Source organism: Danio aesculapii, chromosome 9 (assembly GCF_903798145.1).
Source record: "Danio aesculapii chromosome 9, fDanAes4.1, whole genome shotgun sequence".
Classification (NCBI taxonomy): domain Eukaryota; kingdom Metazoa; phylum Chordata; class Actinopteri; order Cypriniformes; family Danionidae; genus Danio; species Danio aesculapii.
In genome coordinates, this window is record NC_079443.1 from 57,166,613 (window position 1) to 57,183,578 (window position 16,966).

At 35.5% G+C, this 16,966-nt stretch overlaps 1 protein-coding gene across 1 annotated transcript in view; it reads left to right on the forward strand.

Annotated features, from left to right (window-relative positions):
• The window catches only part of ttc21b (tetratricopeptide repeat domain 21B), a 52,943-nt gene that overhangs the window by 11,890 nt on the left and 24,087 nt on the right, over positions 1-16,966 (forward strand). The window contains 8 exon segments of the mRNA XM_056466054.1: positions 867-965; positions 1,709-1,901; positions 4,655-4,752; positions 6,885-7,085; positions 9,221-9,350; positions 10,062-10,219; positions 11,928-12,152; positions 15,846-16,084. Coding sequence (XP_056322029.1) covers positions 867-965; positions 1,709-1,901; positions 4,655-4,752; positions 6,885-7,085; positions 9,221-9,350; positions 10,062-10,219; positions 11,928-12,152; positions 15,846-16,084 — 1,343 coding nt within the window.

Here is a 16,966-nt window from a genome sequence, read left to right on the forward strand (position 1 = left end):
TCATTTTGGGGTGAACTATCCATTTAATAATTTACATTTTATATAAAAGCTATGTGACTATGTAAAAGACTTATTTCAAATATTTGTTGTGCTTTTGACATTTATATTCATTCAAGAATTGTAAAGAAATTAATATATAAAATGTATAATTTATATAATCATTCCAACAGTTTTCAATATTGATATTTAATATTAAATGTTTCTTGAGCGGACTACGCAGTGGCGCAGTAGGTAGTGCTGTCGCCTAACAGCAAGAAGGTCGCTGGTTCAAGCATCAACTGGGTCAGTTGGTGTTTCTGTGTGGAGTTTGCATGTTCTGCCTGCATTCGCTTGGGTTTCCTCCTGGTGCTCCGGTTTCCCCCACAGTCCAAACACATGCGGTACAGGTGAATTGGGTAGGCTAAATTGTCCGAAGTGTATGAGTGTGAGTGGGTGTTTATCTTTCCCAGAGATGGGTTGCGGTTGGAAGCGTATCCGCTGTGTAAAACGTGCTGGATAAGTTGGCGGTTCATTCCGCTGTGGTGACCCCGGATTAATAAAGGGACTAAGCCTCAAAGAAAATGAATGAATGAATGTTTCTTGAGCATCAAATCAGCAAATTGATTCAAATGATTTCTGAAGAAAGATCACGGTAATACATCTTAAAGTATATTAGTTGGTTTTTAAACTTGTAATAGTGCAGTATTCAGTACAGTACTCACCAAGGCTGCATTTATTTCAAGTGCAGAATTAGTAATATTATATTATTACCAGTGTTATATAATAAAATAATATAAAATAATGATTATATAATAAAATAACAATTGAACAAATATATACTTTTGGTCTTTCATTTAATGCGTAATTATTAATTTCTCTGTTTACAGTCTGTAAATCAGCTGTCAAATCTGATAAGCAATCTTGACATTCAGGAACCGAGCAATCCGGAGCTCTTCTACAGGATGTCATTGGCGTTCACTCGAGTGGTAATATTCAGATTCATACAGTCACCATTTAACATTTATTTTAACATGAATCCTGTCAACTCATTTGTCCCACTCTTTTATCTATAAATATGTGATTGACTAATGTGATGGGACACCTAAAACATGACACAATTCTCAATGCATTGACCTTCTGTATTTCAGCATGCTCACAAATACAGTTGAAGTCAGAATTATTAGCCCCCCTTGTTATTGTTTCCCTGAATTTCTGTTTAACGGAGAGAAGATTATTTTCAACACATTTCTTAACATAATAGTTTTAATATCTCATTTCTAATAACTGATTTATTTTTTCCTTGCCATGATGATTTGTTTCAAGATACTAGTATTCAGCTTAAAGTGACATTTAAAGGCTTAACTAGGGTAATTAGGCAAGGCATTGTATAACGATGGTTTGTTCTGTAGACAATCGAAAAAACATTGCTTAAGGGGGCTAATAATATTGACCTTAAAATGTTTTTTAAAAAATTAAAAACTGCTTTTATTCTAGCTGAAATAAAACAAATAAGACTTTCTCCAGAAGAAAAATTATTACAGGAAATACTGTGAAAAATTCCTTGCTCTGTTAAACATCATTTGTGAAATATTTGAAAAAGGAAATAAAAAATCACAGAAGCGCACAGAATTCTGACTTCAACTGTACATTAATAATGCATTTCCTTCAAGATGTTGTTGCACAGAAGAGTCCATGCTGCTTTAGATGTGTTTATGGGGTCTCTTTGCAGTGTGGAAGAGCTGAGATGATCCTCCAGCACACTCACAGGATGGTGGAGCGGGCATTTGCACAGGCCTCCAGTGACTCTGAACTGGCCACAGAGATGGGCTACCAGCTGATCCTCATGGGCAGAGTCAAAGAGGCCATGAAGTGGTACAAAACAGCAATGACTCTCGATGAAAGCAGCGTCTCCGCTTTGATAGGTGAGAGACATTTTTAAAGCTGTAAGGAAGAGAGAGTGCTTAAGTCAAAACTATTAGCCCTTCTGTGAATTTTTTTTTTCTTTTTCAAATATTTCCCAAATGATGTTTAACAGAGCAAGGACTTTTTTCCACAGTATTTCCTGTATTTATTTTTGCTGGAGAAAATCTTATTTTGTTTTATTTGGGCTAAAAATAAAGCAATTAGAATTAAAAAAAAAAAACATTTTAAGGTCAATATTATTAGCCTTAAGCAATGTTTTCTTCCAATTGTCTACAGAACAAACCTTCATTATACAATGCAGTGTTTCCTCTAGGATTTTTTCCAACTGTGGCGGCAGGCCTTTTTACACAGATCTACCAACTACCTGTGGCGTTATTTCAATGACAAATGTCGTAAGCGCAGTATTACGAGTCGAGATCGCATTCATCTAATAGCCTACAGCATGCGAATCTCTTTGCTTGCGTGCCGATTTCCTCGGCTCATGCACAAAGCTTCTTGCGCGCCCTCAAATACGTGCTGCTCAAGCACAGACAGTGTTGTCTGATTGGGCAGTTTTGAATTTGTTTTTGTGGGTAAAAAGTGACATAAGCGGGTAGTGAAAATTTGGGCGGTTTTGCAACGGCGTGCCCGTCAGCCCCGGTCTACCCTCATAAACCTGTTTTGATCTCCCAAAGAGATGCCATCGCCCCCGTTCTTCGCATACATATGCTTAGAACAGTGTATAAACGCTTGTGATCTCGACAGCTTTTGGGCTGGAAACAGTCAGCATCATCTGGCAACACTGAGCGCAGATCTTCTCTCAAATAAACGCTGCTGAAGTGTGATTTAGTGCGTTTATGTAGTGAGTATGTCTCCAACATTTATTAGATTTGCTAGGAATATTTATGAATGTTTCCAATAGACCTACAGAGCAGTATTAATGCATCCTGAAGTAAAGTGAATCCGCTTTACGTCGTGTTTGCTGGCCTCACGCATCACGCACCTGTCAGTCAGCCAGACAGCCAGTCAGTCAGTCAGTCAGTCAGCATGTAACCTTAAAGGGTTAAACAAATGACGCACAGCACTACTACGGTCGGTTACAGAAAAGTTCACGTGGTTATAATTCACTTACCCTTTAATACGTTTTGGTGCGATTATCACCCACTATTAAAAAAATAAAATGTTTTGAATGAGAAGCTGTAATGTAGCCGTGGCCGGATGAATTTTGGCGTGGCGCCCCGCCATGGAAGAATGAATGTAGCGGAAACCATGCAATGACTTGCCTAATTAAACATAAGTCTAATGTCACTTTAAGCTGAATACTAGTATCTTGAAAAAAATCTAATTAAATATTATTTACTGTCATCATGCCAAAGATAAAAGAAATCAATTATTATAAATATTATGTTTAGAAATGTGTTGAAAAAAATCTTAATCCGTTAAACAGGAATTGGGTGAAAATATACAGGGGAGCTAATAATTCAGGGGGCCTAATAATTCTGACTTCCACAGTATATTAATGTGCAAACCGTCAATTCTTACAATGATTGCTATAGATTGAAGATTGAGCAGTTGGGATGTTGTTTTCGTTCATCATTGATTTTTTTTATTATTTGATAAAAGCAATGTAATGCTCAATACTGCAATGCTTAAGCTGTGGTCTTTTATTTCAAATACCCTATAAAAGCATCGTTTATACCATTTGGAAAGCAGATGAAGAGTTCAGATGCAAAATCCTGAAGTGCCATCTGAAATTTTCTTCTAAAATTAGCATTTTTCTCAGGCTGCTATGTCTTGATTCAGTAATTTCATTTTTATGTCAAAGAATAGGTTATTTGCATCACTTTTGCCATGAAATAACTGAACATATACATTAGAGGCTGAGAAAAATGCTCATTGTAGAAGAAAATTCCAGACGTCACTCAGCTGTTTTTGCATCTGAACTCTTTATATATTTAATACATGAAACTCACTGGCAGACAGCTGCATTCCAGCGCTTACATGTCAGCAGTACAATGCACTTATATTTCATAATGTCTTTATGATGTGAAATTAATTGAGGAATTTTCAGTTAGGTCTCAAAGGGCTAAACCGATAACATGCCACATTACATATATCAAACCCAATACATTAGTTTGCATTAGGTATATTAGATGTTGTCAGTAATTACCAAACAGCAGTAATATTAAAAAAAAAAAATCACTCTATTTTCTGGATACAGAAGTAAATGCTTTAAGCACTCTATACTCAAGGAATATTTATTTTTATTGCTGTGATGTGCTTGTTCTTTATTTACTTAGTTTTGTATTTGAAGATATCTTTAGTTAAAAATGTAAAACTAATTAAAAGTGTTATCAAAATATTAAAAAGTTATTATAAAATAATTTTCATTAATTCAAAGAAAGCTGATATAAAATAAAATGAAATAGAAATGGTGGATGAAAATGTACTATATGAAAAAAATATATAAATCAATATAATTTATTTAATTTTTATTATATTTTAAAATGAGAAATGTCTCTTTTGGAACTAATTGAAATAAGCTAAAGCACAAAAAAATCATTTTAAATATAAGTATATTTTACAAAAACAAAATAAATTAACCTAAAATGTAATAATAGTAATAGTAGATAGATGACAGATAATAGTAATGCAAATACTTAATAATAATATAATATCGACAATAATAGTATATAAATGCTGAAATTGCACTGTCTAGGATGACTAAAATTAGCATGATTATTAAACCAGTTTTGGTGTGTTGTTTGTGCAGGTATCATCAGGTGTCAGCTAATGGAAGGACACATAGAGGATGCAGAACAGCAGTTGGAGTTTCTCACAGAGATCCAGCAGTCTATTGGTAAATCAGGGGTGAGAAACCGTGAACTACTATCTTACATTAATAAAAATCTTAATGATTTCTCATAGGAAGATGCATGCACAGACTTTTTCCAATAATAAAGTGTTTTATGTTGAATAATGTCTGCCTTTTGATTCAGATTCTGCAGAGACTTGGTTTATTAATCCACTTATGCTGTGTTTACCCCTTGAGTCATCCACCAGTGCATAATAGGGCCTGTTTACTTAAACCGAGGCCCATGTCGGGCGGTTATACTGCACACTTACTCAAACACGCACATCTGCTTAGCAAAAAGTCACGTTGCAGGAATGGCATTAAGCAAACATCTAACAAAATGATGTAAACTGAGTGCAGTAAACTTTTATTTTAAACAAGCTTTGCATCTATCATACATTGCTGCTAGTTTAAACTACATATTAAAATGAATGATCTTTTAAGAGCTCCTATTATGCATTATAAAAGGTCATATTTCGGTTTTGGGGGTCTGTAACATCATGTTATGTAAGGCCAAAAAACACTTTCATTGTCTTATAATATGCACTTATTATGTATGCACTGTAGTGTTACAGGAGAGAAAGCTAAAATGGCATCCAAACGCTACTACATCCACAGAGCTTCTTCTGTTTCTGTATTTGGGCTTCCAAAGGACATGACACAGAGAGAGAAGTGCTTCCAATTAAATTTTAATTATGTTTCAACGAATTATAAAAATATATATAGCTAGCATTTGACAAAGGACGGCTTCCAGAATCTCTATCAGTTCAGTGCTGGATTCGGCTAAAAACTCCTCAAAAAAGGAGCAGCTCCAGCCATAATAACAGAAGCTGTGGATTGTGTGCCACAACCACAAATTGATCTATTACATGCATCATTTCTCCGTAAAATCATGTTATGTAAGGTCAAAAAACACTTTCATTGTCCTATAATATGCATTTATTTTTACCTAATTATCCCAGTGATTCCAATATGAATTGTTCAACGACTCATTTGTTCCCAAACCCCTCTTTTGCATGAGGCTAATCTGCGATGATTAGTCCAATGACCCAGTCTGTTGTGATTGGTCGACTGCATTCAGCTTGAGACTGAGAGAAACGCCCAGCACTGTTATGAAGTACTCGGAGCACAGAGTATATGTGTGAGCCCAATATTCCCTAAGTATAACCCCAAGTAATAACACTGATACACATTCATTATTAACCCACACAGTGGTAAAAGTTGAGCTATTTTGAAAATTGAGCACGAACAGCTGATGGTGAACAGCTTATGGTGGCCATAGCAACACACAGCAGGAGATCACAAGCACAAAACGCATTAACATCAGTAAAGGAAGAAGCACGCGTCACGTTTTCAACATGGTTTTGGGTGCAATATGTGAAATACCCCATACAGATTTAACCTGTGAGATGTGTTTCAAGCACTGATCTATAATAGACATGTGAATACCAGCCGCACGGAGTGATTACAAGTTTAAATGCATATTTTGCAAACCACAGAAAATGAGGCAACAATTTTAGTTACACTTCATATTGTGTAGGAAGGAGAAACTCTTACAGGATCTGGAGGAAGAAGAAACTGGTCCATATAAACTGTGTAACAGTTACTGACAAAGTCCCATACATTAGTAGTCTCTGCTGATCCTTCCTTCAATAACGAACAGCCTCGCACTCCGCTAGTGTCTGAAGGGAAAGGCACGTTCACGTTTTACCAGGTCCAGTAGTTCATATTTGGACTTTGACGCAATCCGGCAAAAGATCCGAACAGAAGACGAATCATTCATTTGACTCTGTGTCGACTAAATAGAATCAATAGTTTTAAACACGGTGCATTTTCAGATTTAAGTCTCAGCTGATGTTTCTATTCACTTAGAGTTTTTACACGCTGCATGGATGGCAATTTTCAGAAATCCATAATAGGGGCTCTTTAAGGTTTTTATTTTGGACAACCTAATTGTTTTATGTTCAATCCACTTAAATTTGTAAAAATGTTTAAGTTGACTTTAATCAATTTGTGATGCGACAACATGAAGGAATTGTGTGAATTCCTGCGTTTTTTACAGTGTAAACTGGACTGTTCAAAATGGCAAGATTACCCTACAAGTATCACTGAATGCATCTTTAAGGATTGTGTAACTTGTGTGTTTTAGGAGCTGTTGTATCTGCGAGCTATGTTGGCTGTGAAAAAGCATCGGCCCCCAGACGAGGTGACCAACCTGTTAAATGACACAGTGGACACACACTTCTCTGGCCTGCAGGGTCTGCCTCTCAGCGTCGAGTACTTTGAGAAGCTCAACCCAGACTTCCTGCTCGAGATTGCCAAGGAATACCTCGCACTGTCTCCTGCCAAGGTTTTCTAGAAAACAATTAGAAAACATTTGAAATTTACCAATAACCAATCAGAACACTCTATTAACTGCATAAGAACCAATTAGAACACTCAAGTATGCACCTAGAAACAACTTGAGCATTCAATTAGCTTTTTAACAACCAATCAGAACATTCTAACAACTGTCTAGTAACCAATCAGAACTCTAGTAAATTCCTAGAAACACCCTGAACATTCTAACAACTTCCTAACAACCAATCAAATCACTCATGTAACTGCCTAGTAACCAATCCGAACACTAGTAGATTCCAATAAACACCCTGAGCATTCAAGTAACTTCCAAACAACCAGTCAGAACACTTTAGTAAATGCCTAGTAACCAATCAGAACACTAGTAAATTCCAATAAACACCATGAGCATTCTAGTAACTTCCTAACAACCAATCAGAACAATTAAGTAAATGCCTAGTAACCTATCAGAATACTAGTAGATTCCTATAGCCACCCTGAACATTCTACTAACTTCCTAACAACAAATCAGAACACTATAGTAACTGCCTAGTAACCAATCAGAACACTAGTAGATTCCAGTAAACACCCTGAGCATTTTAGTAACTCCCTAACAAATAATCAGAACACTTTAGTAAATACCTAGTAACCTCAGAACACTAGTACATTCCTATAACCACCCTGAACATTCTACTAACTTCCTAACAACTAATCAGAACACTTTAGTAAATGCCTAGTAACCAATCAGAATGCTAGTAGATTCTAATAAACACCATTAGATTAGCATTCTAGTAAGTTTCTAACAACCAATCAGAACACTATAGAAACTGTCTAGTAACCAATCAGAACACTAGTAGATTCCAATAAACACCCTGAGCATTCTAGTAACTTCTCTAAAAACCAATCAGAACACTTTAATAATTGCCTAGTAACCAATCAGAACACTAGTAGATTCCTATAAACACCCTGATCATTTTACTAACTTCCTAACAACTAATCAGAACACTGTAGTAAATGCCTATTAACCTCAGAACACTAGTAAATTTCAAAAAACACACCAAACATTCTAGCCACTGCTTAACAACCAATCAGAATACTCTAGAAAATGCTCAGAAACACCTTGAACATACTAGTAACTAGTAGTTTCTAGCAAACTCTAGTAGGGAGTTACTAATTTTCATATTGCTTTAAGGCAGTAACAAGCCTAGTACTCTAGCTACATCCTAGTAACCAATAAAAACACTCAAAACCCCATCAGAACAACTGCCCGACCACTAAAAAAAAACTCTGTAGTTGTTGACTATCAACCAATTACAACAGTCTAATGCTTGCTTAGAAATACCCTCAGCATTCTAGTAACTTCCTATCAACCAATCAGAACACTATAGTAACTGCCTAGTAGCCACTCATAACTTCCCAGAAACCCTGATTATTATAGTTACTGCCTATCAACCAATCAGAGCAATCTAGTTACTGCCATGAAGCAATATAAACATTAGTAACTGCCTAGTTCCAAATTAAAACACTCTAATCACTTGTTAGTAACTAATCAAAACAATCTAGTAATTCCCTTTCAACTGATCAGAACATTACAGTAATTTCCTAGAAACACTGAGCATAATTGTAACTGCACATCAGCCAGTCCGAACACTCTAGTAAAATATCAACCAATCAGATCATTGTATTAACTGCCTGTCAACCAATTAGTACTCTCCAGTAACTACTTAGGATGTTACTTTAATGTCCAAAATGTTTTTAAGTAGTTACTAGAGTATTATTATTGGTTGATAGGACGCTACTTTAATACTTTAAGGTGTTTCTAACAACCAATCAGAACACTTTAGTAACTGCCTAACAACCGATCAAAACTCACTTGTTACTCCCATCTGCTTTCTGAACAACTGACTTGCAAGGCAGTAGCAAACACCTTGAGAACTGTAGTAACTCTCAAGTGACCAATCAGAAAACTGTTGCAGCTGCCTTGCACGGGAATAGTAAGCCCATTTAACATGCTTCTAACCACCTAGCAACACCCTAGTTATCATATAGGACACCCTAGCAACCACCTAGCATCAGTCTGTTTTGCATGCTTCATCTAGAATGGGAGTTGATGCACTGTGGTTTATTGACTGCTGTTGTTCTAAACAGGCTCCATCTCTCAGTCAGCCTCCTTCTCCTCAGCTGCAGCACGCTGCTTCTGTGCTGGATACCGTGGTGAAAGTAGTGCCTGGATTGCTGCAGGCTGTCTTTCTGATGGGTAGAGTTCGATTTCAGTCAGGTAATATGGCCGATTGATTTTGTCTTGTCTGATTATAGTGTTTTTAAATTTATTTTAGAATTTTCTTGACATTTTTTGCAAAGTTTTATTTAATTATTGTAATTTGTGCTTTGTCTTTATATGAGTTATTGTATTTTTATAATGTTATATACTTTGACATGGTCTTTTTTTAAGTTAAAATATTTTTCATCACATAACAATATGATTTAATGGTTGTAGTTTTAGTTAACAGTAATAACCCTGCGTCCAGGTCATATTTCCAGTCAAAAAAAAAATTCTTTGTTTTTATATTTAGCAAAAAAAGGTGAATGATTCTATTGATTTCATGACTAATTAGCTATATATATATGTATGAAATGTGCTATATAAATAAACTTGCCTTGCCTTCTGTGCACTTGCCTTGCCTTGCCTTGCCTTCTATATATATACACATTTTAAAACTATAAAACGTATTAGTGTAAGCGGGGCCTTAGTGTTGTCTGACTTATGTCACTTCAGACTTCCTAGTAATGGTAGAAAATGGAAAGGAAAATAACCCTTGTGGAAATTTAGTTCAAGGGGCTTTAACCTGGATTTCCTAAACCTAAGCTCCAATAAGCTACCTGTTGTGATAACCCCTATAATTAGTTTTTTCTTTTTTACTGATTGAATTTTTAGGCATCAGAAATAATTGACTGACCTAAGTTTATCTTCTCTTCGTGTGTTGTGCAGGTGATATCGATGCAGCCCAGAGCAGCCTGCAGCACTGTTTGGATCAGAACCCTGCTCACGCTGATGCCCATCTCCTCATGGCTCAGATTTATCTCATTCAGGGCAACTACAAACTCTCCTCCCAATCTCTGGAGCTCTGCCTCAGCCACAACTTTGAGGTGAAATAAAAGCACAGACTTAAATCAGACTGCATTCATTGTTTTTTAAAGTGGAAAAGAAGCAGTCAGTCAACTTTACATTATTTTGTCAACTGGTTTCCACTTGAATTAAAAAATATATATATAAATCAAACACAATATATCTAAGCATTTTGAAAAAAAAAACAGGGCATGTTTTTACTTTAAATGAGTTGAAACAACACAAGCCTTCATTTTGGGGGTTGGGGGGGGTGAATTAATTGTTTTATGTTCAATCCAATTAAATTTGTAAAAATCAAGTAAAGGGGTGGTCCACTACAATATCATATTTTAAACTTTAGTTGATGTATTGCAGCTGTGTGATCATAAACAACATCTCTGAATGATCAAAGTTCAATGCAAATGGAGACATTGGCTTTAACAGAGTTAGCTTAGGAAAGCCTACAGCGAACGAAGTTTGGAGACTACAAAAAAATACATCCGAGTTATTGAGATCATAAATGTTTCAGGTTACGCACATTCACCCTGTGCAGTGAAGTGGCGTGGCCAGAAGCACTGTAATGTTATAGCAGAGAAAGCTAAAATGCCATCCAAAAGCTGCTACTTCCACAGAGCTTCTTCTGTTTCTGTATTTGGGCTTCCAAAGGACGCGACATAGAGAGAGAAATGCTTACAGTTTAATTTTAATTGTTCCTGAGAATTATAAATATATATATAGCTAGCATTTGACAAAGGAGAGCTTCCAGAATCTCTGCCTGTTCTGTGCTGGATTCAGCTAAAAACGTGCATCAACTGATGAGGTGTGTGTGTGTGTGGGGGGGGGGGGGGGGGTCGGGTGTAGATAGGGGATAATGTGGTGTGGTGCGAACTGAAAAACGGAGGGAGGGGGGGTGTTGTGTTTTGGTGGGATGGGGCTAGGTTGATGCGAGGCGGGAACTGAAAACTGAGAAGCGGGGGGCGGGCGGGAACGCGAACTGGAGACTGGGGAGCGGGTGGGTTGCGGGGGTGAAATTCCGGTAGTTTTCAGAATGAAACAGGAGATGGGTCTGAAAAACGGGAGAATCCCAGGAAATTGGAGTGTTGGCAGGTATGTATATGTGAACATTTCATATTACTTACACATGGTTATAACCTGAATATATGTGAAAGACATAAGTTCAGGTTTGTCCTCTTCATTTTCTGTCTGATTCAGGCTCAAACTGATATAGCTAACAGCTACTCTGACTGACATTGTTTACACATCGGCAGAGCGTGTGCTAGTAGTGACTTGACGCTTCCTGGGGATGTGGAGCCGATCCGTGAATCACAGCACATTATGTTAGCTGACCAATCAGAGCCTTTTTTTTTTTTTTTTTTTAACAAGTGAAGCATGAACACATTGCTTTGCACCCCATAAACACAACCAAGCCTTAAAATATACTCTGGAGCACCTCTTTAAATTAACTTAAGCAATTTGTATTGTGACAGCATAACGGAATTGTGGAAACCAGCGTTTTTTACAGTGAATGTTCTCCAGCACTGTAATCATTTAGCTTTTATTACAGTAATAATGCATTCAGTTTACTGCAAATTATACATTTGTTGTTTATCATTCCAGTATAAGGATGATAATTGGAAAATGCTTGAAATGTAACCCAAATTCTGGAATCAGTCAGCAAATAAACCATGATAATGTGAGAATTGTTGAAGATGTCTGAATAATTTTTGATTTGACTGTGTTTTTCTTCAGATCCGCGAGCATCCTCTGTATCACCTGATTAAGGCTCAGGCTCAGAGGAAGATGGGGCAGCTTCAGGAGGCCATTCAGACACTGCAGATGGCCATGAGTCTGTGTGCTGTCAAGAGGACGGGCTCCTCAGCCAAACGACAGAGCAAAAGAGTTGAGCTCAGCTCTGCCGACTGCGTGTCTGTGTTCCTGGAGCTGGCTGAGGCTCTGTGGCTTAATGGAGAACAGGTTAGTGAGAGTTCTGATCATCTTAGATGTTATGACAAATATCAGAGAAACGGCTTCTCGAACCATTTTTTTAATGTACTGATTAGGGGTGGGACTGTTCACAAAATTGTTGGTTTGGTTGATAACACGGTTCTGTGCTCATTGTTTGATTTGGTTTACATAGTAAAAATCTTTACACTTAGGGCTATATTTTAATGATCTAGGTGCAAAGTCTAAAGCGAATGTCACAAAAGCATTAAGGGCGTGTCCGAATCCACTTTTGCTATTTTAAGGACGAATAAATTTGCTTTGCGCCCCTGCACATGGTCTAACAGTGTTGTGTTTATTCCCTTAATGAGTTGTGGGTGTGTTTTAAGCATGACGTGCATTAAACCAATCAGAGTCTCCTCTCGCATTCCCTTTAAGAGTCAGTTGCGTCACGCCATGGCGCATTTGCTATTTACATGATGGACTTTGTAAGTGGAAAAACTGAACGCTTCACGGTTAAACAGAGCATCTGCAGCGTGAGGATAAAGAATGAGACTCCTCCATTCGACCTCTTTACTTTCTCTTTACTTTACTTTTACTCTTTAATCCTTTATTTCTGTGGAGTAAGTAAACGTGTTGTACACACTCCACTGAAGACATCCATTAGCCTACATATTTAGTTTTGTTTGTTAAGCGCAACAATTTGTTTCAAAACTATTTGTAAATTCAGTTCTAATTTCCAGCAAACAAAATAAATGAACAATAATAATGAAGTGTGGTCAAAAAACTGAGTTATACCAAACACACGTTGAGAAAACGGTAGGTCTGGCCTGATTTGTTTTTCTACCGCGAGCTGATTGAATGTAGTAAAGTAGGCATTTTATTCGGAAAGATCTGGAAAGGGTTTGGGGGGAGTTATTACAACCGAACACACTCCTCCTGCTCACCATTTCTGTTTGTTGTCAAAACTGACAGCTGGAGGGACGTGATGTTAGTATGTTAGTATTTTTTCTTAATGACATGCACAGATGAATTGTTCACTACAAAACTGGCAATGTGAGCTAACAAAATCAATATGTTTAGTTTTGATTTCATTTGTACTTTAAATACAATTTAGAAATACCATACATCATCAGATACATAGACTTATAATCTACCATTTACAGTATTTAAAAAATAAAAAGTTATTCTCAAGGCCATGTATTCAAATTTTAGTCTTAAAGGGGACCTGTTATGCCTCTTTTTACAATGTGTAAAATAAGTCTCGTATGTGATGTCAAATGATGAGTGAACTACAAAAAAAAGCGTGAACTGAACATTACATGAGAACCAAAGAATTTGTTTTTGTTTTTCCTCATGAACCGTCTCATCCCTAATATTGATGTTTTTGATTTAATTATAGTTGTGGCTAAACCATACAAGTAGAACAGTGTTTAAAAAACTAAATCAACCAAGGCTCTTCAACAACAAAAATGTATCTAAATTAGACAACAGATAGGGCTTGAATTTGATTGGTGGAGTGATTGAATGGTTGTAGTTTGCTATTAGTGGATGTAATAAAAGTGACAGTTTGATCCCGCCCACTGTGCAGTAAGACTCAGTCAAAGAGGATGCTGTTAACAAGTGTGTAGATGGATTATGGGCACTTGAAAAAAAAATAATAATGGACAACTTTACTTTAAGTACTAATTTTCACTATTAACTAATAGCTTTTTATCTGCCTATTATTAATATATTGTCTGTATATTTTTACTTATAAAGTGCTTATTCTGCATGATCATATTCAACATCCTTTATTCTACTCCAAACCTAAACCCAGCCACTGTCTTAATAACTATTAATGAGCAGTAAATTAGAAGTTTATTGAAATAAAAGTCATTATTAACAGTGATAAGATTGTCACCTTGGAATTATAAGGTCCTATCTGCGTTCTGAATGATTTTGAGATATTGAGCTTCAAAGTTTTTGAATTCCATAGCAAACAGTATGTGTGTAACATTTGTTTTTTTTAAATAAAAAGTCTTAAAATGTAAACAACTTATAAAAAACATCTCATGTAAATAAGTTGTCATTTAATAAGGATATGTCAATAACAAAATTGACAAAAATGTCAGATAGAACCTTATAATTCTAAGGTGACGATATGTACCTTAATATAAAGTGTGACTATTATAATAAATGCTGCAGCAATCCAAAAAAAAAAAAAGAAGAATTAAAGATTTCAGATGCAAAAGCTGCTAAACGCCACTTCCGCCGATAATGACATTGAGTAAACGCTTTAGGCATCATTTTGTTTCAAATCATCTAAATAGCAGTGTCAGCGCATTCAGAAATAACAGTTTGCTGGCAAAAACCTCTAAACGCCACTTGCGTTTGACAGCAAAAGCCAATATGCCCTGAGAACTAATCAGAAGGTGCGAATTGAATCATGTGTTTTCAATGTAGCAGTGCGCTGATGCACTGGCTTTTATGAGGAGACTGTTTTTTTCCACTTCCAATTTTAAAAGACTTGAAAAGAGTTTGATGAACTGCATGAGCCTGTCCGACTGTCAGTGAATGGCAAATGAAAACGTCCCTTACCTCAAAACTCTGTGCATTATAAGAAAATGAAAACACGTTGTACAGTCGGAAGTGTAGCATGCATTCATAAATTTTTTTTGCGTAGCGACGCTACTTTGAATGAGTTTGATTCACTATACATTAAACGACAACTGCGTTTCACTAAAGACAGAGTTAACATGCCGTTCCTTTATCCCACTTGGACGCTATGAGGATAAACAAGAGACCAAGACCTTGGTATGGTGAGAATGAATGAATGACAGCTTTTAAAAGTGTCAGAGAGACATCCCATTTTTGCTCACTAGGCCTACCTTGTATTTTATTTGCTAATTTAAGCTATTTTTTAAAAGATAAATATAATGTATAAAACTATACATTATTTATATTACTTCACAATACCTATACAGCTGATAAGCTTATTATATTAATGGACAATGCACAGATATTGATGTTTCATAATATTTTACACTACATTATTTGAATCTATCAAGCTTCGTTTACAATGTTTACAATGTTTACATTGCTCTACTTACATTAAATCTAAATCCCAAATATCAGAACAGATTGTTAAGATTTAATAAATGTCAGTTTTAATGTTGCTGATTAATGCACTTACTTGACAGATTTCATTCATTCATTTTCTTTCTGCGTTTTCCCTAGTTTACCACAGCGGAATGAACTGCCACTTAACAGATTTATATATTTTAATTTCCGGTGGTTTGTGTATGTGTTTTATGTTTGGTAAAATAATTTCTAATTGCATCCTTAGGGATTTTTTTTAGCTAATTACACTGTCCTGTCCCTATATGTGGATTTAGAGGTTTTTGCAAAAAAAGCAGAGGAGGATTCAGCTTGTTTTGACACAAAAGAAAATCTACCTTGTTAAAAACCAAAGAATTGTCTAAAGTGACATTTTTTAAAAAGTTATCTTATTTACTAGCTAATAACCTTATCATTACATATAAAATGAAACATCAAAACCTAATCAGAGGAACCTGATAGAAAATGCTCATTTACAAGAACAGAGGTCTAATGGATTTAGACAGTTTTGCATCTGAACTCTTCAATTGTCATTTTAGGAAGAATTGTGTTCATTGTGACTTTAGAAATGAATATTTTTTTTACTAGTGTCAAGTTTTTAGAGTTAAATGTCGTTTTGACTTCCAGCATGAGGCAGCTAAAGTGATGCAAGATGCTATTAATGAGTTTACGGGCACACCAGAGGAGCTACGGGTCACTATCGCCAATGCTGACCTGGCACTGATGCGAGGAGATACGGAGCTGGCACTGAGCATGCTCAGAAACATCACGCCTGAGCAGCCCTACTATATACAGGCCAAAGAAAAAATGGCGGACATTTACCTGAACCACAGGAAAGAGAAACGACTTTACGTCAGCTGCTATAGGTAATGCATGTTTATTTATCTGTCATATTTATTCCTCAAATTCATGATATGCCTTATACAGACACAAACGCGCGCACACACACACACCAACACACACACACACACACACATGCACAAATACACCAAAAATGATAAGAATTATAAATCAAGTTAAGAAAGCAATTAAAAGTTATGATTTTTACTTATGGAAGTTGATTAGGGCCAAGCATTAAAAAAATAAATAAATAACTGAAGCCATCTTGAGATTAAAGTCACACTAATGTGAGAAATCTTTAAATAAAATGTATATTCAATACATTTTGAGAATAAAGTCATGTTTCAAACGTTTCAATATGTTACTGTCGTCTTATATTTCACAAAATTCTTTTTTTAATATGTTGAAAATAAACTATTTTTTGATAAAATGTAAAAAAAAAAAAAAAAAAAAGATTTTTTGGAGAAAAATTTGAGCATAAAGTTTTTTTTTCAAATAAGAAAAAAAAACTTGATACAATTTGAGAAAAAAAATGTTATAATGTAATATGTTAAGAATACCCTCATGAAACTCCATGACAAAAAAAGTAATTTTTCTAAAAAAAAATAATAATAACAATAATAATACATTTCAAGAATATGTTAAACATTATTTTTATATAATAACTGTATATAATAACTTTTTTTTAAAAATCAAAATCTGTAAAATTATAATTACTGTACATCTGAGATTAATGATTGGTCCTAAACCTCTTCTGTATTTACTGGATTTTGAACAGAATTTTTTTAACCCTGTAAAGTTGTGATAAGAATAGGATTTCATCCAAATTTAAAATATTGTCTTTAAACTTTTTTCAGAAACTTAAAATAATCAGAATAACATTTTTTTTTTCATTTGCTGTGATTGAA